The sequence below is a fragment of the Drosophila rhopaloa genome, unplaced genomic scaffold (genome assembly GCF_018152115.1).
Source record: "Drosophila rhopaloa isolate 14029-0021.01 unplaced genomic scaffold, ASM1815211v1 contig_178, whole genome shotgun sequence".
NCBI classification, from domain to species: Eukaryota; Metazoa; Arthropoda; class Insecta; order Diptera; family Drosophilidae; genus Drosophila; species Drosophila rhopaloa.
The window spans coordinates 8613609-8635000 of NW_025335059.1; the positions used below are offsets into that span (position 1 = coordinate 8613609).

Here is a 21392-nt window from a genome sequence, read left to right on the forward strand (position 1 = left end):
CAGCCTTTCAAGCAACACGCACTCAAACAAACTATATATTTCAAACCACCAAAAATGTGCCAACAAGTCGTTGTCGTCGCCACCACCAACAAGATGAAGACCAGCTACAGCATCAAGCAGGTCCTGAAGACTCTCTTCAAGAAGCAACAGAAGCAGCAGCAGAAGCCTCAGGGCTCTCTGGAATCCCTAGAATCCGTCGACAATCTGCGCAATGCCCAGGTTGAGGAGGCTTACTATGCCGAGATCGATGAGAATGCCGCCAACGAGAAATTGGCCCAACTGGCCAACTCCCAGGAGTTCGAGATTGCTGAGGAGCAGGAGGATGACGAGGAGGACGTCTATGTCCCAGTTCGCTTCGCTCGCACCACCGCCGGCACCTTCTTCTGGACCACCAACCTTCAGCCAGTTGCCAGCGTCGAGCCCGCCATGTGCTACTCCATGCAGTTCCAGGATCGTTGGGCCCAGGCTTAAACACTTCGCCTCACCCTTCAATCTTCAAGCTTTAAGAACACTACAAACATTGTGATAGCACCAGCGGCTTTAACTCACCAACAATCTCGGCGATCCAGCGCTTCCATTAGTAATTAAGATATTGTGATAGAAAAAGAAAGCTTTAAAACAAACGTACAAAATACAAAACAAGAAATATCAAAATCAAATTCACACTTCTTATAATTGGGTTCTGGGTTTTGGGTTCCAGCATAACAAATGTATCTTCTTCCAGAGTGTTTTGATTCGTTGGCATTCCACATGAATGAATCGCTTGTTGTCCTACACTAAATATTGTTCTCGAAGTCGACGTTCCACGATAAGAACAACTGCTTGCACAGATATTTTGGGTTATTTTCAGAGTATGATAAAAGAAGGGAAAACACTTGATTTACTTCCCATCATATTGATTCTGGAAAGTTTATTGAGTAATAGTTCAATGTAAATAGGGTAATGGTAAATGAAATGTAATATTTAAATTCTGTTTAAAAGGTCAACGTTTATTATTTCACTTGTGAACACTCTGATTTGTTTAGAATAATGGATGAAATAATAAGCAATTCTTAAAATATCGGACACATTGTAGTCATAATTTGTCAACAAAGTAGGATGATGTGTATTAGAAAAATATAAAAACGAATAAGGGAACAAATGATATGTTTTTTAGCATGACTTATGATTATGATTTATTTAAAATGCGTTTAGCCCTATTGCTATTATTAGAGAATATGTAATTTAACGACACTGAGTAGTCATATACGACGTTTCTTTTTCTATGTATCAAATCTATTTGTCCAAACTGGTTCGCCCGAAATCCAAAAACCATTTTATAATTGAGTTAAGTACAATTAAAACAAGAGAGAACGCTATAGTCGGGTGCCCCGACTATCAGATACCCGTTACTCAGGTAAAGGGAGTGCGAGGGAGATGGAGATAGAAACTTTGATCACGCATAACTTTTTAACGAATGGTCCGATTTGAAAAATTTCTTCTACATTTCGATAGGTATTGATAAACACAATAAAACTGCATTTTTACTTTTCCGAAATATTTAAATTTTTAAAATCGTATATAAGCGATTGTGGGCGTTAAAGGGGGCGTGGCACCTTTTTGAAACAAACTTGCGCTGCGTAGGAACTCCTAGAATCTGCATGCAAAATGCCAATCTTCTAGCTTTTATAGTTTCCGAGATCTCAGCGTTCATACGGACAGACAGACAGACAGACGGACAGACGGACAGACGGACATGGCTATATCGACTCGGCTAGTGACCCTGATCAAGAATATATATACTTTATAGGGTCGGAAACGCTTCCTTCTAGCTGTTACATACTTTTGCACGAATACAATATACCCTTTTACTCTACGAGTAACGGGTATAATAACCCCTAACTGGGTCAGTAAAGATTGGCGCAACTGCACCACATCCTGCAATAGAGAAGCCTACACTTAGCAAGAAAGTCCATTCCTCGGATAGTTCTGTCCCAAAATGGACAACCTTGTGGCCAGCCTTGTCCTGTGGCTATTGTGGCCAGAAGGTGTGATGTGCTCGCACTCTGGAGAGATGGCCGAGAGCCAATTTGGCCCAGAGCCAAGTGTTATGGCTATCACCTTGGCTAAGGCCACCATCGCCACCTGTGTGCGACCAAACATGGATGTCGTGCGCATAACTTCACGGCAACTCCTGGCAAACGGGCTGGTTGTCGCTTGTCGTACAACTTATTTATGAGCCGGCGAGGGAGTGGAGAAAGGCCAAAAGGCGGGGGGAAAACCCGAAGAACCCGGTGAGATCCAAGATCCCAGAACCCAGAACCGAAGACCAAAAACCACAATTAAAATGCAACATGTAGACGTCAACACCTCGAGACATCGAATCACATGCCAAGGCGTCTCGAGGCGGACGTTGAAATTGGGCATAAAAACAGTTGCCGCAAAAGATAATCGCCTTGGCTAAGGAATCTCAATCCGACGAAGGTCCCTCACACAATTCCCACTCTGTCTGTCCCATTCTATCAATCTCAAACGCATTTCTCCTACACTAAAAATGCAAATTGATGTCGACAGCAGGGAAGGAGCAGGCAAAGAAGTTTGGAAAATGAAAATAAAATAACAACATGAATAACCAGAAAGATGGGGAACGATTCAAAAACAACCTAGACTCAAATACTCTTTCTTTTTTCTTCAAGTTCCTTAAAATATAAATCTTGTTAACATGCATTGCCTTTCTTGGCTACTATATAACTCACAAGCTTGCAATGAATTTCATAACTAAATAGTTTACTAACTATTGGTTTCTGTAAAAATATTAAAACTAATCATGTAAATATTTATACATTTCAAACTAAAAAAACATATATTCAACAAATTAAACGAACTAAAATTGAGGTGGAGAACCTAGTAACAATTTCAATAAATCCATTTTGTTCCGTGGTCGAAGAATTAGTTTTTGCAATGCCAAGTCACTTGCTAGTTTTTAAATACCCCTTGAGAGTGAATGCAAAAGTTCTGGTAGCGCCGTGACGTAAATTAAGTAGCAATATAAGTTTCTGTTAAATTGCCTTTGACAGCACATAATTAATTTCGTATGCAAAGCGACGCTTGTCTGCACGAAAGAATTGAAAATTGGAAGAAAGAACCGACCGTGGAATGCTGTTGATAATGCTGATGACACTGTTCAAGTCGATGGGCGATGATAGCGTAGAGTCCGGGGGACATAGCCTGATGGCTATCTAGATGGGCCGTGCCTCATTTGCAGTGAGACAACCTGATCCTGCGTTGTTTTTATGTTTGGTTTTGGGTCTGGGATTGGGATTGGGATCGGGCTGTGGTCTTTCGTAGTCTTCAGCGGTGGGTTTAATGTACGCGTGTGTACCCAATTCTCGATGACCAGCGGAGCGGCCTTCGCGTGCGTGACGAGCATTCACTTAGCGGTCATTGATTGGCCGGGCCTGTTGATTTTGGCCAGGTCTATTCCATGGAGGGCGCCGTCAGCAACAAGTGTGTGAACACCATTAAACGGTGATTAGGCCCGGCCACCACGCTCCACGATCCCTTGGCCACCACCGGGGATTCCCCACCTCCTCTTCCACGGCATCACTTGTGTGAGGCAAATCGAGAGGCCTCAATTACCATTATCCCCCATGGAGATCGGCAGTTGCGATGAACTGAGCCACAATGTGGGCGGCCAGAATGTTGTAACCGAATTAGATTGAATGTGTGGATCATTTGTCATAACGGCTGAGGGATGGGAATGTGTGTGATTATTGTTTTTTTTGGAAATTTCGTTTGTTAAAAATTGTATAGGGCTAATCGGAATGAATTGTACAATTTAAGAACAACTGATTCCTTTTGAGTATGAAAACATCCGTTAATTTATTAGCACCGCAAGTGCGTCTTTAAAAATATTTCACGTAGTTCCAGAAAAGCATAAGTCATATCCCAAAAAAAAAGTTACCTCAACTAAGAATTCGGTAAACAATGTTATCACAAGCACAGCCAAAACAGCATCATAGAAAATATTATCAATATTTTTAGAGAGAACCTTTGTTATACATATGCGACAAGAAAGATAGTAGACATGAAAAATTGGTGATGCTGTTTTGGAAACGAAATCAAAAAAAAAATTGGTACACCTCGACACACCAAAGTTGTAACACCCTTACAGTTATAGGATACAATCCCATGTTTAACAAAAATCCAAATGTTCATAGCAAAATGTGTAATATAAATTAGTAGTATATATAGGCTTGCTGTTTAATAACCCCCATTCTAGTTTACGAATAACTTGCTTTTATAATGAAAATTTATTTTGCGTATATATATATTGGATTATAAGAAAATATAAAGTGATATGGATATAACTGAAAGCGGAATGGTCATCGAATCGGGTCAATATTGGTAATCTGTATTAGTCGACTTTTCGGTTGCGGTTTGTCAATGGCGGCAGTGTTTCGATGGTTTTATCATGGGTGATGGTAACCTCCACAGTTTTCATGTTGCTCGTGAGGAATTGATTTAGGCTGGTGACATTCCAGGGGGGCAGGCGATCAAAGGGATAGCCCATGGACCTGCGATCCGGATAGAGGCGATCGCGAAGTCCACAGTAAGAAGCTGATTTGCTGCAGCCTTCCACACCTGGCTGAATAACCTTGAGGATAAAAGTCAGCAGTGTAAAAGTTGGGAGAAGTCCGAAGTACATTATAGAAACACTTACCCTTTCGTTTTCATAGTTGGAAACCATGAGGAACAGATCAAAGGTCATTCCCTCAACCTTACCCCTGGGCACCAGCATATGGTCGGGCCAGCCGCAGCCGCAGAAGAATTCCTCCTGCTCCGCCGCAGTATTCTTTCCTGGACGGTTACTATCCTGATCACGGAAAGTGCGTTCAAACGGAATGGTAACACTTGAATTGATGGATTTCTGCGTAAAGGTACTTTCTCCGGGCGGCATGCGAATCAAAAACTTGTCCAACTCGATCATCATTAGGCGCTGGTCAGCCAAGACCATAGTGCTATTATTATCATCTAACCTGGGCGCCATGAAGATGCGCGCATAGCCGAGTAGTGGGGCGCCACTGGAGTTATTCACATCGAATGTGTATTCGAATGGGTGGTGCTGCAGATGGGTGAACCGAGTGAAGACACTGCCGCGCGGCTGAAAGTCCATGCCGCGGGACAAATCCACATCGGACTCCTTGAAAAATGTGGTCAGTCTGTTCAACTGACCTCTGCTCTTCACGTTGATGTTCAAAACATCTATGCCCGGAAAGCTCAGGTCTTCCGCCTTGTAGGCGGGCAGTGTTTTCTTGTGCGCCTGGAACAAATCGTCGATGTACGCGTGCCACTTGTAGAATATGGGGTCCCGCATGGCAGTGGATGAATCCCCCATCACGCCCGGGAACTCCAGATGCTTGTGGGTCGGATCGTGGGCGTACGCGATCAGCATATGTCCCATGTTATGTAGGTCACCGTACTGGAAGTTTAGAAAATTGCAACATAATAAAGATCAATTTCAAAGTAAAATTAAATATTGTTTCAAATTTGGCACATTTAAATTTCGTATTGTTGTGTCCTGCGACATGGTTTTAGCCCTTTTTTAACATATTCACAATAAAAACTATCAAAAGTTTTTGGGGCTCAAACATTTTAAAAAGCAAAACTTTACTTATTCTTATCAAAAGTCTTATTAAAATGGTTATGCCCCTTAAAATGTATAGCTTTAGAGCTCGGCATTGTCTCTTACCAGCATAGAATTGGGCGATAGAACAGAGGACTCAATAATGTTTCCCAGGATGTCGATGCCCTTTACTTCATCTAAGCGAACGCTTTCATTGTCATCCTAAAAATAGCAATAAGATTTAAATACTCTCCATATTGAGTGGGACGAACGGAGGACTTACGTTTATAATAAATCCATGATGGATGGCCTCATAGATGCTTCTGCTCCAGTTATTCATGTCATTAATTCCCACTTTCAACTGGTCGACCTTTCGGTGAAGATCGGTCAGTTTTACGTTATCAAAGCGCGGAGGAAAGGCGCGACTGGCCACCTGGGAGTCCATCTTGGGGAAGTAGCCCTCTGCAATGGGCTCAGTAAGATTGTTAAACGGCTTCACCAGCCCCATGTTGTTACTCAATCGCTCCGCATTGTAACGGGCAATAACCTGCTGGTGCATATAGTAGAAGAGCTCGCCACGGCGATCCTTTTTTACGATATTGTGGTGGGCGCCGGGGGTTATCTCGATGGGATAGATCAGATGCCAGTGCCAGTGGTGTAGGTTGATGCCCAAGTCCTCCCGGAAGTACCAAAGGTTGTGCTCCGGCTCCAGATCGGAGGCGGTGTACTTGATGGGGATGACGATGGGCCTGCGATCTTCTGTACGCTGCATCACAAACGATTCCTCCCGAATCATTTGCAACACCGTCGAGTCCATGAAGCGATCGGGAAAATACTGCCAGAAGGAGCGCAAATTCAAGTCCTTGGTGTCCGGACGGTGAAGCAGAGCCACCGCAAAGGCGTAATGGAAGAGCACCGGATGCATGCGATCCCTGGCGTACACGGCCACGCTTTTTAGGTGTTCCACGGAATCCAATCTTAAAAAGATGTCGATCAGATAGCCAGCCTTTTGGCGATGCGATTGTATGAACAGCGAAAACGATTCATTCCGTTTCAGGGACTCGGGGAAACTAAGATCAGGAATGCTGATCTCCGAAACAAAGACTTTAGGCCTATCATCCCCGAGCCGCATCTTGACTATCTGGCACTCTTCTAAGTTGTACTTTTCGGTCAAGTATGACTTGGGCACTTCGAACATGGTTCCATTGCCGCCCTTGTCCATGAACACCGGCTCCGTGGGGTGGTCGAACAGCAGGAGGAGGTCCTTCTTGTTTGGCATTTTCTTAAGGAAATAAGCTCTTTCAGGTCCTTGAGGTAAGCTCACTGATTGAATGTCACTGGAAGCTTTGGCACTTCACAACTGTGACAATCCATTGGATTGACCTCCTTTTTATACAAAATTTGGGAAGTAAGAAGCTAGCATTATCAGCGAAAATTCGTTCGCGAATTCGGGGACCGGAAAACCGCAGAGAAAGTATTCAAAAATAAATAAATAAATGGGGTTTTATTAGGGAATGCATCAGATAAAGTGCACAAAAAACTGTAAGCTTAAAGTTATACGATTTATATAAGCTTGATAATGGCTTAACTTCATGAATCTTTTATGTTCTGTATATTTTACAATTCTAAGCTTAGAGTTATATTAAATGTTATTAACAATATTATTCTATGATATTGTTCTATGAGATGTTACCAGTTATAAAAAAGGGAATTTCGCTCGTGAAATTACAAAAAATCATAACTAAATAATACTCTCCAAAATTACAAAAAATCATTACTAGATAATACTCTCGAAATTACAAAAAAAGCATTACTAAATAATACAATGACTGCTTAAATATTTAAGAACAGCAATATAAAGCCAATTGGGACAGATTATTTGAACGGGTGGTCCAATCTTTCTTTTAAAAGTTTATAAATGCCATGGAAAGTATTCTTTTGTTTTAAAACTAGAAAATATGTCTACTTAACTGCGTGGCCAAAATTCTGATCAAAATTATAAAACTCTCTGCAAGAGTATAAGCAATTAGTCACGCAAACAGTGCTGGCACCTTTTAGAACTTTGTAGGCCACATAGACGAGTTTCTGTTTGGCCCGCTGATAAGAAGTCCGGCGTTATCAACGCGCTACAACTGATAAAGTATCTACTAGTAGCTCTAGAGAGTCATAAAAATATATAAAAATCAATGAAACTTCAGACAGGCACGGCAATTCAAATCAATAACTACTCCAGAGAGAACGCATTCGTCGGTAAAAACCCAATAACGTAAATAGAACAACCTCAAAATGATGAGCCAAACTTTGACACTTTGCTGCCTGGTTTTGGTGGCAGCCGTATCGGGAAATACAGTATCCACTAACGATACTGCCTGCCCAGCATTTTGTGCCAGCATATACAAGCCAGTGTGCGCAACTGATGGCCAGAACTTCAAGGAGTTTGCCAGTGACTGCAACCTTTTGTCCCACAATTGTCGCCGCGAAAGAAACAGCATGCAGGGTAAGAAAAATGAAATCGAAATTAACTTTGACCTTGATCTTTAAAATTGTTGTTTTTTATAGCCTATGCTGCCACCGATGCCGCCTGGTGCAGCTCCGAGTTCGTCGAGAATCTGCGCGAAAAGTTGGGCAACTTCAAGCTGGAGGTCCAGGAGTGCTTCAAGCCCTGCTCGATGATCTACCAGCCGGTGTGCATTACCAATGGCAAGTATCGTGCCGAGTTGGCCAACTCCTGTCTGCTGGAGACCTTCAACTGCGCCCTGCAGTTCTCTGGCGCCCAACCCGCTGAGCTCTTCCGCCTTTTGCGCGAGGAGAAATGCTAGACGGGATCGGTCGTTAAATCGAAACAATGCACAGGCCCATCTTTTGTTCGAAATAGTCATCCTTTTGTTTTGAACAAAAATATAATCCTACGAATTTATGAGACATGAGTAAACGAGTTGTTAATTAGGGTGTTCACAGTGGGAGGGAGGCGAAAGTGAAATGCAATTTAGGGCACGAGCAGTTGGTGCGATTCGGCATGGTCAGCATTGTAAATGTTTTATTAAGGAGACATCGTTTGAAAAATGTTTAAATTTGTTAAAGATGTTTCTATATATGCACCTCCAGAGTTGTTACATACATATATTTTAAAACTTGAAGAAAATATATGGCTCCAAAAGATTGGCTTTTAGTACAAAGATGTCAAGAATTTATTCACTTTTTATACCCGTTACTCGTAGAGTAAAAGGGTATATTGTATTCGTGCAAAAGTATGTAACAGCTAGAAGGAAGCGTTTCCGACCCTATAAAGTATATATATTCTTGATCAGGGTCACTAGCCGAGTCGATATAGCCATGTCCGTCTGTCCGTCTGTCCGTCCGTATATACGCTGAGATCTCGGAAACTATAAAAGCTAGAGGATTGGCATTTTTCATGCAGATTCTAGGAGTTCCTACGCAGCGCAAGTTTGTTTCAAAAAGGTGCCACGCCCCCTTTAACGCCCACAATCGCTTATATACGATTTTAAAAATTTAAATATTTCTGAAAAGTAAAAATGCAGTTTTATTGTGTTTATCAATACCTATCGAAATGTAGAAGAAATTTTTCAAATCGGACCATTCGTTAAAAAGTTATGCGTGATCAAAGTTTCTATCTCCATTTCCCTCGCACTCCCTTTACCTGAGTAACGGGTATCTGATAGTCGGGGCACCCGACTATAGCGTTCTCTCTTGTTAATACTGACATATATCTAATAAAATTAATATTTAAAACGGTTTTTTATCTTTAGTTGTTATCAGTTTCGCAGCTTTCCTGTTATTTTCATTCCTTGTTAAACCACGTTTATCGGTCTTATAACCACAAATGTTGCTAAATTTTTATCTGCGGTTTTCCGGCCCCAAAAGTTTGCCATTTGCTCTTGATAGGTTTTTTTTGATAGTGGTTAATGCAGGAAGTACTCCTGCATTGTTTATCGTAGATAGTCATAAGTGTAAGTTCCCATTGTGCGGTCCCCAATAAAGTATACTCCATAATAAATAATATACTGTTCAAACATTATTACTACACTAAAGCAATGGTAGTATAGAATGAATAGGAAAGAGTTCATTAACACAGGATATAAGAGGTCAGGTTAACCCTTGCAGTTTTTTGTATAGTCTGGGAGCATCGATGTGACATTCACTGCAAGATGATACCAGTTATGCCCAGCTCCCTCCTCTTTCAGCTTCTTTTGATCAGTTTCTCAACCCGTCTTGGCAGACCGTTCATCTGTCAGGCCTCATTAGGTTCCACTCATAACATTGCTTCCGTTATCCTTTGCTCTGATGTTCGTTCTTCCGTTACGAAAGTTCTTCAGGAGATCGGGTTCTGCTCTCAGATCCCTAGAGGTGATAATATAAAATAAGTGTCTTTTTCAATTTTGTTTGTGTGCCGCAATGTCCGACGAAGATAAATGATGAAAATTATTGGTTCTTTTTACTTATTCCGAAATGACCTTTGAACTAAATGAATATGTTGTGTCTCATCTGACTATCTTTTTTTTCTAACTCCTTACAACAATTAAAATTTTGTCCATCACTTCATAAAGTTTAATTGCCAAAAAAAGCGTTAGACTTTAAACATGTAAACAAAAAAAAGTAAAATCTCTAGACTCTTATCAGGTTCTTGTCCCACACCCCTATCAATAATATAACATTTCCTTTTCTTGTTCTTTCCATTTGTATGGTATAAAATGAGTGTTTATATTTTATTTTACATGCAAATTAGTATCACATTAACAACGTAAATATTGCGCAGGGAAATAAATAAATGAAATTACAATAATTAGGGGTATAACCCCCATGAACTTGAGATCTGTTTAGTAATGGGTTGAGGTTTTGTGGGTGGAGTAAAACTAACATAGCGTTCCAGGCAGCTGACTGAAGCTCTGGCAGAGCAGGGCATGCAGAAGATCATCATCCACTCGCTCCTGGGTGTTGGCCCAAAAGAAGGTGCCATTATCGGTGCTGATGTACTGGAGGGGCAACTGCAGATCCCAGAGGTTACTGGGCAACTGTGTTGCACTTTGTGAGCTACTACTGTTGATGTTGCTGCTGTTCATGTTGCTGCTGTCCAAGTTGCTGTTTAAGTTGCTGCTATGATGTCTGTGCTGGCAGTTGCGTCCATGCTGGCAGGCCCTGCAGCTCTGGGCGCTGACCTTGTCCACGTAAACACTGCTAATTAGGGTGGGCGTGTTGGGCGGTTGCATAAGCGACACCTCATCCTCCTCGGGCAATTGTCGCAGCTCCAATCCATATTTGTGGGTAGACTCTTCGGTCGTTGACTTGGTCTCCTCCTCAAGGAGCAGCTCTAGTTGCTGCTGCTGTTGCTGTGTGTTGTTGAGATCCACATTGTTGGGATGGGCCAAGGTCACCTGGGTGGTACGAACCTTGCCACCCACTTTCAGCAGGCGACGGAGCGGCTGCCAAACTTTGTGCATACGCCGTGGTGACTTTGAGTTCGTGGGTAATGCTGCTGCTGCTGTCATCACTGAAGTGTTGCTGTTTGCATTGGTTGTCATGTTTTTCGTATCCAGATACATGTTGCTGCGGTGTTTCGTTGAGCTTTTTCTTGGCTATCTTTTATATGGTTTATGGACAGCGAGCGTTGCGTGTGCGCACCTCGCGAGAGCTGGTCGTTTACTGATGCTGCTGCGCCGGCGTCGCTCATATTTATATATGAGGCGAAGTTGCTGCGCTGCCGATGGCCAGTCAAGAGTGAAATCGTACGCCGGCTGATCTCACGAGCAGTCTATAGCCCAAGCACCGTACGAAATTTGAGTGCACTCTCACACACAGAAGACATACACACACACACGTATAGAAAACGCAGGGTGAGAGGTGAAACCATTGGAGGAGGGGTTCCAGCCAAGTAAAGGCCTTTTTATGTGCGCGTATTTCCCAAATAAATTCCAACAGGAATCCACAAGCTCCAGTCTTCTGTGTGTGTACTTTTCCCATGCACGTACAATCGACAAGGGCCGCTTGATGAGTTTGCAGGTAGATGAAGACGACCCTGTTGCACAGTGGGTTCGGACCAATTGGTAATTTTTGTGCATATCACATTTTCCTAGAAAGGTTCAGATAATTAAATTTAAATTGTACGTTCCTTGTCAAATAAATCAACATGTTTGCATTACAATATTTTTAAAATGTTTTAATTGAATGTTAATTTAACTGTATGTTATCCTGTTTATAAAATTTGAATATCACCAGATATTAATGATTACTTATGCAATTAAAGCTAGTTTCCTAAATAATTTTGTTCTGAAAATAATTAATTTTTATAAATGGGTAATCAAAAATAATCTTTCAAAAAAAATATAACTTGGAAAAATATAAATTATAATTGTAGGTCTGCTCGATAAAAATCCACAGCAGTTTTTTTTTATATATATTTACCCACATAATAATTCTTTCCTTAAAACATATTTTTCAGCCAGATACAAAAATTACCAGTAGTTTCTAACCACAGTGCGCATCGCCTGTTCGTCATTTATGCACGACTGACTTTGTTTTCACATTCACACGGTACCCAGGGCCCGGAGCCCAGTAGTACATGGGTTGTTGTCCGGTCCGTTCTCCAGGGTTCGGGATTTCGGGGGACATGGTAGGGGTGGGGGGTATATCTTACCACAGGGCCGTAGTCGAAGGGGCCCTAATAGCACCTGTTCCCTTCTGCGAGCGTGGGACTAAGACGCTGGGCATTTCCGTCCTGGGGAACTGGCAATGGCAAAGGCAAAAGGCGCAGGCGTCGCCGTTGTTCGATGTCGATGTCTTCGAGTGTGGGAAAGGGCTTATAAGAATTTCACTTGGGTTTTCGGCTTTTTCGGGGCACTATTATTGTTGTTGTTGCTGCTGCTGACGCTGTTATTTCTGTTTCCTTTCGATGTGATTTTTGTTTCAGGCTGAGCAGCTGTTATTGCTACTTGTTGGCCTGTTTGTTGTCATTTATAATCAAGGCTCGCAGAGCCCGGCGCTGATAAGTTCATTTTAAAAGGGACTAGTCGCAACGAGGGGATTATGACATGTTGTGGTTCACACGCTCCGAACTGGGAACGGAAAACGGGATGGGTATAAGTATGGGTATGGCTATGGGCATAGTAATGGTATATGGGGATGGGGATCTAATGAGGCCGTGACCTCATTCAGGCAGCAAGTCCTTGCCGGATCGCAGGTTCCCACACAGCACAACAATCGGTGTTAGCTGCCATAACTAGTTAGGCCAGCTCAGGCTACGAATCGGGTTTTTATTTTTGTTTTTTCCTGTGGCCGAAACTCGTGCCAATCGCGTGTGCACCGCACGCTTGCGCACCAGAGATCTCTCGACGCGACTTGACTCTCTTGCCTTTGGCCGCTATTAATCTTGGCTGAAACACCACCACCTCCCCCGCCGACCCGCGCACTTTTGCCCCCAATCAGCGTCTAGGCTTTGAACTGCACGTTTGCCAAATTGAAAGCGACTGACTTGGCAACACGGACACCGGCTGAAACTCCAACTTGGAGCCGACTTCCAAGCCAACTCCGACTGCGATTGCGATTGCAGCTCCAACAGAGGCCAGCTTGTGCCTGGGCTTGCGCCTTTCGGAGGCAGACTTTGGAAGTCGTTAGGCAGTTTATACTCTTTCTTATAAGGGGGTTACGGGATATACCTCAAAGCAAAGGCATCCAAAAATATTAGATATTTATAATTTTTAAAAGTCATACCAAAAATTGAATTAGGAATTTCGCTTTAGGAAATTAAGTTTTCGGTAACATTATAATAATTACTTCTATTGAATTTTATAATTTTAATAAATGTAAATCAAGCTATAATTTAAATAAAAATATACAGTTACAAATGTTAATATATTTTTCTCGTTGCATTTGTCATTTAAAATGTACAATTTTCTTTTAAAGATTTGATTACCGTCATATCCTACGAATTTTAATAGAAAATGAATTATTGTTTAATTCACTGCTATTTTTATTTGGATAATAGACATTTTACTAAAAAGCTAAATAAACGTATAAAATAAATATATAAATATAAAATATGTTTTAACTCTCAATCTTAAGAATTTTCTTCTTCAAGAGTATCGGAAATTCGCTGCTCGATGACCCCTCAACACTGTCTTTACCCATCAGCAACTATTTGGCTTTTAAGCTTTTGGTTCACACGACCGGCGATGGCAACAAGTTTTGTGCAAAACTATATACACATCGACCGACACACGGACGGGCATATATGACAAGCAATTAGTGTGCATTGAGGTTAGTCGAAAATGGTTTTGCGGTCTCTCTGTCCATCGAAGTGTGTGTGAGTGATTATTTTGCATATTCGCATTACTCATACGCCACGTGTGCCGGCCAAGTTGAAAGTTGAGGCATCTTGAAAGGCGAACCATCGAAATGCCTTGAGAGGCTTAATTGTTATGGCTCCAGTCAGCAGAAAGCCAAGCGAAGCCAAGTCAAGCCAAACGGCTAACGGAAGTCATGGCCAGAAGACAAACAAACAGAGCGATTCTGCAGCATCATGGGAAATGCTTAGCCAGGCAAAAAGCACGGCCACAAAAAATAACTCCGAGGCGTCCAACCACAAGTGTCATATTGCCTCGGTGGTGATAAAGCCAGCCCAACACCAGCTGCGAATAAAGGGGCATAAAAAAGAGGCAACATTTTATACACTCTGTGCTGACCAGTAGCCCTGAGATCAGCGAATTAAAAAATATATTTATGGAGGACGGGCGAAAAAAGAATCTTAGAACGACAACCGGATGTTAAAGTTTATGAAAGTCGACGAAAGTCGTCAAATACCGAAGGGTTGGTAATCGGACTATGCAAAAACAGTTTTTCGGAACCCCCAATGCGCCGAGATAGCGAAACTGTTACACTTAATCGATACGCTTCAACGAAATATCAACCCAAAGCCATCATAGTGGTTGTACACTGACAGAAATGCTTAATAATATCAGTTAGATTCATTATTTGTAATGTCAATTTAAATTATTGTATACCGTCAATACTAAATACAATTTTATCTACACGCACTATTTTATACAATAAGTTTAGGAGGAGATTACATAAGTCGATAAAAGATTTAGATTGTTATCCAAGTTAATTATGTAACTATCCCAAAAAAGGTTATGCTATAATAAATTATATCTAAATGGAAATTAGTTAATTTGTGATTTGAAATGTTTAATGCTTTAACAAGTCCAAATACAATCAGAATTTAACTCTAACAACCCTCCAATTACCTTCCAAAAAAGGGTTTTCTTAAAAAAAATCAGCTTTATAAGCTTTTGTTGCTATATATATCCCAAGCATATTTTTAAATGCTTCAAATGTCGATAGTAAAGTCCTCAAATTGTACTCCACTTTTTCCCCCGTGCAGTTGTCGCAGTCATCATCATCAGCCAAGCATGCGACATAATTGCGCGAGTTAAGGCAGCCCCTCCCCGTCGATCCCCTTGCCAGTTCGCCCACTGCCCCCCATCGGCGGCTGACAGTCAACCCGCTTGAAATCAACCAGCAGCAACAGCAACAACATTTCAGCAATCCATCGGATCGCATCACAATCCAGCCATCCGTCCAACGTGTGGGAAACACACGACAAATCTGTTTCCCACGGTCTCGTAAAGTAGGCACTCACATCCACATCCACATCTACACACAGCCATGGGACCCACAGTCACATTCACACAGGCAGTAGTCGTAGGCTCCCTCGTGTCTCATTGTTGGTGTGAGCGGTACGGAGCAGCGGACTTCGACAGCGAATGGGAGCCGAGCACTGTCATCATTGACAATAAGTATGATATGGGGGGTGAATGGAAGGTGGGGAGGGGGGCGGAGCGGTCTGAGAGACACGCGCAGTCGCTGAGAATGAGATCCAATCCGAAAGCCGACTGCCGACTGCCGACTGCTCAGTTTCCCTCTGGCCATGCAATCAATTGAAGACGACGCGCGCCAGAGCACCAAAGCACAGATACAGATACATTTGTATCTGCGGTGAGGCACGCTCTCACTCGCTCCCACTGCAGGTACCGTGGTTCGAAATTATTGGATTTTAATTAATAATAATATATATAAATAGTAATATTGTCTTTTGTCCAATCATCAGGATTCTGAAATCCTATTAGTTTTTTCAAATAGGAGTTATTTTTTAGCTTTAAGGATCAATAATATTTGTTTATAATATTTCGGTCCACCGTCTACATTTAATGGGTCTTTAACAAACAAGTTCCAGTAGCGAAAACCTACTAAGATTCTGATTTATTTTTCAAAACATTTAATATTATAATTATAAACATACTCATATAGCCTTGACCTTTTTTATAGCATACTTTCTGGAGGTATCTTAAAATTACCAATGAAATATACAAATATATAAATATATATATTTCAATGCACTTATGGATTTTTTATTAAAACTATAGTTGAGCAAATTTAGCAATATATTTTAAAAAATATATATATTTATAATATTCAAGAAATTACATTTTGTTTAACATATATTCCTTAAATTAAATGGCAAACAATAAGTTACGTTTAATATGTTATCCTTACGAACAATTCGTTTTCAAATCAAATTAAAAAGGTGATAATTAAGAGTGCTTCATATATTTTAAAATTTTTGGTGTTGTTGCAAATACCATTTATTTTCACTTTGGTCACGATCAACAGGTGTTAAGTTCAACATCATCCCAAGGATTTTATATTAAAGTGTTGGCTTCGAATTTAAAATTGATATTATTTAAATAACATTTTACAATTTTAAAAACCACTTTTTTTGGATCATTTTTTTTAATCCTCCCAATTTGTGCACAATCCTGGGCCCACGGTTCCTCTGCAGACGGTCCAACCCCCATCGAGGGCCCACAATAGCCTCTCTTTGTGCCGCTGCCGAGCGAGGCTACCGATCCGCGACCGAAAAGAGCCGAAGTGGAACTCGATCTTGGGCCCGAGTGCCTGGGAGCGTGTGTGCGAGCGATCATGCGGGAGCTTTGTGGCTGCGAGAGTGAGATCCCCGGTCCGGGAGAGTCTGGCTGTCATATAAAAGTAGGGCTGGGAACTAGTTTGCCACTCATTTCTCAAAAGTGCCGCCAGTCGAACGCACCGCAACCGGTGGAACGCGCAACGCACGCGCAACAAATTCGTAAAAAAATAAAATCCCATATATGAAACCAACCCAAATCAGAAGTGATAATGTGCAGTTAAGAGACTAAAAGAGAGCAATCCTTGAAAAACCTTTAAGACAAACAATCGATCATGGTCATGGAGATGTCCAAGACGTATCAGTACCGCAAGGTGATGAAGCCGCTGCTGGAGCGCAAGCGGCGGGCCAGGATCAACAAGTGTTTGGACGACCTCAAGGATTTGATGGTCGAGTGCCTGCAGCAGGAGGGCGAGCATGTCACGCGGTTGGAGAAGGCGGATATTCTGGAGCTGACCGTGGATCATATGAGGAAACTCAAGCAGAGGGGTGGTCTCTCCCTGCAGGGAGTGGTTTCGGGTGGTGGTAACAGTCCGCCCACCTCGACGAGTACCGCCCACGTGGAGTCCTTTCGCTCGGGATATGTGCACGCCGCCGATCAGATTACGCAGGTCCTGCTGCAGACCCAGCAAACCGATGAGATTGGCCGCAAGATAATGAAATTCCTATCGACGCGACTAATTGAGCTGCAGACGCAGTTGCTCCAGCAACAACAACAACAGCAGCAGCAGCAACAACCGCAATCTTCGGGTCGCCTGGTATTCCCGCTCCTGGGAGGATATGGACAGGCGGCCGCCGCTGCCGCCATTAGTTACAGCTCCTTCCTGACCAGCAAGGACGAACTGATCGATGTGACATCCGTCGATGGCAACGCATTATCCGAAACGGCGTCGGTCAGCTCGCAGGAGTCCGGCGCCTCGGAGCCCGTCTGGAGGCCCTGGTAATTGGGCCTGACTTTCGATCTTATCCTTAACATTATAATCACAACCCAAAAAATGGCTATTGACCGTTCTGCAACAAGATCCGTTGTCTTCCAAAGTAATTCATAAACGTACCAAGTTAATTGAGGTCGATTCGCTTATCGATTTTGAGATTGGTTTTAAAATACTTTTAGGCTAAGTCCCCACTATGGTAATTTGTAAATTGATTGTTTAATTTCAACTGTGATATAACTAAAGTACGATGATCAATCAATATCAGTGAATATATTTGAGTGCGCTATTATCCTACTCCAAACGATTCCTAAGTTCATTAGTTCGTTGCGCTCTCTTCATTGTTTAGCCTATATTAAGCTTTAAATAATTTATAAATGTTAATTTATGGTTAGTTGAGAACGAGAAATCAAAAATAGACTACATAAATAAAATAAATCAATAAAATTGCAAAAGTAAACACTTGTATTGTTAATTGGTTGGGGATGGGGTTTTTTTTTTCAAATTTCAGAGATCAAAAAGTATGTGTATTCCGTACAGAAAGTTTAAAATAAATCTATAAAATTGTAAAAGCAAACACTTACTATTTTTTATTGGTTGGGGATTTTATTTGTATTTCAGAGTTTCCTAAGGATGTGTTATTTTCATTATTTTTTCGACAAAACGGCACATACAAAATTGTATCTTAACTTTTCAAAATGTGTTATTTCTTTTAATATAAATTTTCAAAATGTTATTAGGTTTTTTTGAAAACAGATACATGATGAAAATAAACCTATCTTATTACGTAATAATCAAATGAAACGGTTTCCCATTGACCCAAGCAATCCATTTTGTTTGCTGCTCCAATAAATTACCCTTTAATTGGCGTGATGATGCTTCAGCCTTGATGTATGCAATACATTGCCGACTTGGCTCTGATTCATTCACATAAGCAGTTCTTCTAATTGGATCCCGTTTTTCACCCGATCTGATCGGCAATCATCAGATCCTCTCTACCTGCCCGAAACTGGTTGGAATTGCAGCCAAAATCAACAGGCCAAACAACCCCCGACGATCTTCACTACCTGCTGGCAGGTAAATTGATCAACAATAAGACCAAAAAAGGTTCAGGATCGAATCGGATTAGGGTCCGATCGTTTTTCAAATGAGTCATGCCAATTAACAAAGGATTTCGCTCCCTATTTATTTTCTGTGTTGATTTGTAAACGGAAAATTGTTGGAACAAAGGAGTTCAACATTTTTTGTTGTACAAAATGTAACACAATTTGTTGTGTGATTTTAATTTTGTTGTTCTGAAAAATATGGTAGTAAAAATGGGAATAAAAACAAAGGTAGTTTCTTTTAAATTGTATATATATTTTGATTTTTTGTAAATGTTAAGTAAATGTATCACAATTTTTGTAAAGCTCTTCAGTTGAGTTGATCGGCTTGCATGTTCATTTTTGTGGAATGGTGTCAAAAATTAACGGAAGACGTTGATTAAAGCTGGAGATTCCATGGAAGACATAGTTGCTGGATGATGGATGCTGGAAGCTGATTAGGCCTGAACCCAACGATCCTGGGGGATGGCGATCTCGTTGGAGGTGCTGCAGTAGAGGGGCTCGATGAGGTCGTTATCGGCTGGCAGATCGGAGACGGCGGTCCAGAAGAAGGTGCCATGGGCGGTGCGGACGAAGTGAACTGGGACGGTGGGCAGTTGCTCGAACTCGTAGTCCTCAATCTCGCAGGAGTGGGAGAGACGCTCGTTGGCCTCGTTTTCGCAGGACTCCAGAGAGGCGCAAATGGAGGCGGACTCGAGATCGGCATTGCGGCTGTTCTCAATGGATTCCAGAGACTCCAAGGAGTTGGCCTTCAGTGTGTTCTTAAGGTTTTGCTCCTCCTCGACGCGCTGCTGCTGCTTGAAGATCTTCTGCAGCAGTTTCTTGACGCTGTAGGACAGCTTCTTGTTCGACTTGATGGTCATGGTGTTGGTGTTGCTCTTGTTCTGGCACATGATGATGTGTTTTGAAAAATTTCGTTTGCTGATGTGTAGCTGAGATGTGTACTGTACGAAGCGTTGAGCTCGAATGATGTCTGATCCTCTGGCAGAGCGTCCTTTTATACCCGCCAGGACGTGGAGAAACCCAAAGCCGAGCAGGTCACAAAACACCGAGTGTGGGAAACTACAAGGATACGTGTCCCGAAAAATCCTATACAGTGTGCGGATACCCGGCGAGGCAACAACAAAAACGGCAGGTGTGTTTTTCGAAAAGGGACTGCATCGGCATTAACCTGCGTGCGTCGGAGTGTGACGGCATGTTGTGCCGTACTCCTCGCACCTGTTGGAGGTGCGGGCAATTTTATCCTGCTGCAGGATCGTGAGAAACGAGACTTTCTACCAGTTCCCACAGTCTCGCTTCGAAAGGATCCTTTTTGAAAAGGAGATTCGTTTTTTTCCCTTTTTCTGCCGATCACTTTTGGTTTTTATGTGCACTTATCTTATTAAGTAGGCAGTGCGAGCGGGATGGGTATATGATGGAGCCGAGGGGCGGGGGAAATCCCTTTTCCATTTTTCGAACACGTGTGCAGCTCGAGAACGTGGGAGAATATTTTCAATTTTCAACGCTCGAACGGAGGCAAACAATTAATGCCCAAAAACCAGAAGATCGTATAGTTCAATAGGCAAACAATCCGGAGTATTCGGAGGGGTAGGGGGTACCCAGATGAGGGACCGAGGATCCTGAACTGTAGGCATTTAATGCGCTGTAATTTGAAATTTATCAAATTGTATGTGGAGGCGAGGCGTTGCCCAAAAAAAGAGAGATGGAGACGGAGGACAAGGATCGTCGACGAAGGAGTTGCTTTTAATTTCTGTTGCTGATGGCACACAATTAGCAGGGGACCGATTCTTATTATGATGTGTAAAAAAAAATGTAAGAGAAGGAGGAGCAGGATCACGAGGACATCGTTGGAGGAGCACACGCACAGCGAGCGCCTGTCCTTTTTTTGTGCGGTTCCTTGTGTTTTTTGTGGATCGTTGATGGCGCGTGAGGCGCTGAAGCCAAGGTTTCCCAGGATTTCTTTCTGTTTTATGTTTTTGAGCTCCCTTTGGGTATCTCTGGCGTACTTAATGGATTGTCCCTTGACTTAACCATAAATATTTGGAACCCGGTGTGAGTTGGGACAAATTAACCAGGAATCTTCGGTGAGAAGTTGTAGGCTGGCGTTAACAGTTCGTCCTGGATCTCAGATCTATTGAACTGCTGTAGAGGTGATGATTATATGGTTGGCTTTGTTGGCTAGGTGGGTGTGGTTACAAATCGATGAGTCCATTTCAAAGGTTGGGGTCATTGGTAAAGGTATCCTATGGATTGATTTTTGGGTACGCTTTTTAATCGAAGAAATTAGAGTCCCAATTAACGGTCCCAATTTTATATCAACATATTTTTTTTTAATTTCTTATGTAAAGGGCAAAGATAATTTTCACTGACTTACCACCCCCTTTGTTAGAATGTTATTAGTCCTTATACTGCAAAGTTAAACAAAATGTTTATAATAAATTACATAAAGATACTTTCTCTATATAACACGTTTACTCATTTATAATTTAGCGAATAATAGAGATGCCTGTATCAAAATTATTAAATAAATATTAATAATATAATTTATATTATGGTAAAACCATAACTAATTATCGACTGATAAAAGTTGTCAATTAAATAAGCACTACTTTTATTGTGGAAAATTCAATTATTTTGAATTCGTTGTCCTACTAGTTTCCAACGAGATCCCAAGGTTTATATAATGTTTCCAAAGTCTCGATTAAGTCATTTAAAGAAGACAATAAGGTACCAAAACCAATAGAAAATTGCACCAAATTTCG

At 41.7% G+C, this 21392-nt stretch overlaps 6 protein-coding genes across 6 annotated transcripts; 3 read left to right on the forward strand and 3 right to left on the reverse strand.

The window, feature by feature from the left end:
- On the forward strand, window positions 1-659 carry LOC108050975 (enhancer of split malpha protein). The gene has a single exon (XM_017132893.1). The coding sequence runs from the start codon at window positions 55-57 to the stop codon at window positions 469-471; it is 417 nt and encodes a 138-aa protein (XP_016988382.1). The 5' UTR covers window positions 1-54; the 3' UTR covers window positions 472-659.
- Window positions 660-4396: 3737 nt separating this feature from the next.
- LOC108050960 (phenoloxidase 3-like) lies at window positions 4397-6886 on the reverse strand. The gene is made up of 4 exons (XM_017132878.1): window positions 5889-6886; window positions 5732-5827; window positions 4703-5461; window positions 4397-4636 (listed from the first exon to the last, which is right to left on the reverse strand). Exons 1-4 carry the CDS (start codon window positions 6882-6884, stop codon window positions 4397-4399), a joined length of 2091 nt encoding a protein of 696 aa, XP_016988367.1. The 5' UTR covers window positions 6885-6886.
- Window positions 6887-7795: 909 nt separating this feature from the next.
- LOC108050971 (enhancer of split M1 protein) lies at window positions 7796-8532 on the forward strand. Its single transcript, XM_017132889.1, has 2 exons — window positions 7796-8102; window positions 8165-8532. Exons 1-2 carry the CDS (start codon window positions 7892-7894, stop codon window positions 8422-8424), a joined length of 471 nt encoding a protein of 156 aa, XP_016988378.1. The 5' UTR covers window positions 7796-7891; the 3' UTR covers window positions 8425-8532.
- Window positions 8533-10272: 1740 nt separating this feature from the next.
- LOC108050969 (enhancer of split M2 protein) lies at window positions 10273-11279 on the reverse strand. The gene has a single exon (XM_017132887.2). It carries the CDS (start codon window positions 11161-11163, stop codon window positions 10477-10479), a length of 687 nt encoding a protein of 228 aa, XP_016988376.2. The 5' UTR covers window positions 11164-11279; the 3' UTR covers window positions 10273-10476.
- A 5396-nt stretch (window positions 11280-16675) lies between these two features.
- On the forward strand, window positions 16676-17987 carry LOC108050965 (enhancer of split m3 protein). Its single transcript, XM_017132883.2, has one exon. It carries the CDS (start codon window positions 16871-16873, stop codon window positions 17537-17539), a length of 669 nt encoding a protein of 222 aa, XP_016988372.2. The 5' UTR covers window positions 16676-16870; the 3' UTR covers window positions 17540-17987.
- Window positions 17988-18865: 878 nt separating this feature from the next.
- On the reverse strand, window positions 18866-19595 carry LOC108050976 (enhancer of split m4 protein). The gene has a single exon (XM_017132894.2). It carries the CDS (start codon window positions 19521-19523, stop codon window positions 19068-19070), a length of 456 nt encoding a protein of 151 aa, XP_016988383.1. The 5' UTR covers window positions 19524-19595; the 3' UTR covers window positions 18866-19067.
- Window positions 19596-21392: the final 1797 nt, after the last annotated feature.

Bases quoted from the DNA above. Each gene is read 5' to 3' on its own strand.
- LOC108050969 (XM_017132887.2), bottom strand. From the start codon at position 11,163: ATGTATCTGGATACGAAAAACATGACAACCAATGCAAACAGCAACACT.
- LOC108050960 (XM_017132878.1), bottom strand. From the start codon at position 6,884: ATGCCAAACAAGAAGGACCTCCTCCTGCTGTTCGACCACCCCACGGAG. The intron at 5,828-5,888 runs GTAAGTCCTCCG...TGCTATTTTTAG, and splicing joins ATCATGGATTTATTATAAAC to GATGACAATGAAAGCGTTCG. The intron at 4,637-4,702 runs GTAAGTGTTTCT...TTTATCCTCAAG, and splicing joins CCAACTATGAAAACGAAAGG to GTTATTCAGCCAGGTGTGGA.
- LOC108050975 (XM_017132893.1), top strand. From the start codon at position 55: ATGTGCCAACAAGTCGTTGTCGTCGCCACCACCAACAAGATGAAGACC.
- LOC108050976 (XM_017132894.2), bottom strand. From the start codon at position 19,523: ATGTGCCAGAACAAGAGCAACACCAACACCATGACCATCAAGTCGAAC.
- LOC108050971 (XM_017132889.1), top strand. From the start codon at position 7,892: ATGATGAGCCAAACTTTGACACTTTGCTGCCTGGTTTTGGTGGCAGCC. The intron at 8,103-8,164 runs GTAAGAAAAATG...TGTTTTTTATAG, and splicing joins CGAAAGAAACAGCATGCAGG to CCTATGCTGCCACCGATGCC.
- LOC108050965 (XM_017132883.2), top strand. From the start codon at position 16,871: ATGGTCATGGAGATGTCCAAGACGTATCAGTACCGCAAGGTGATGAAG.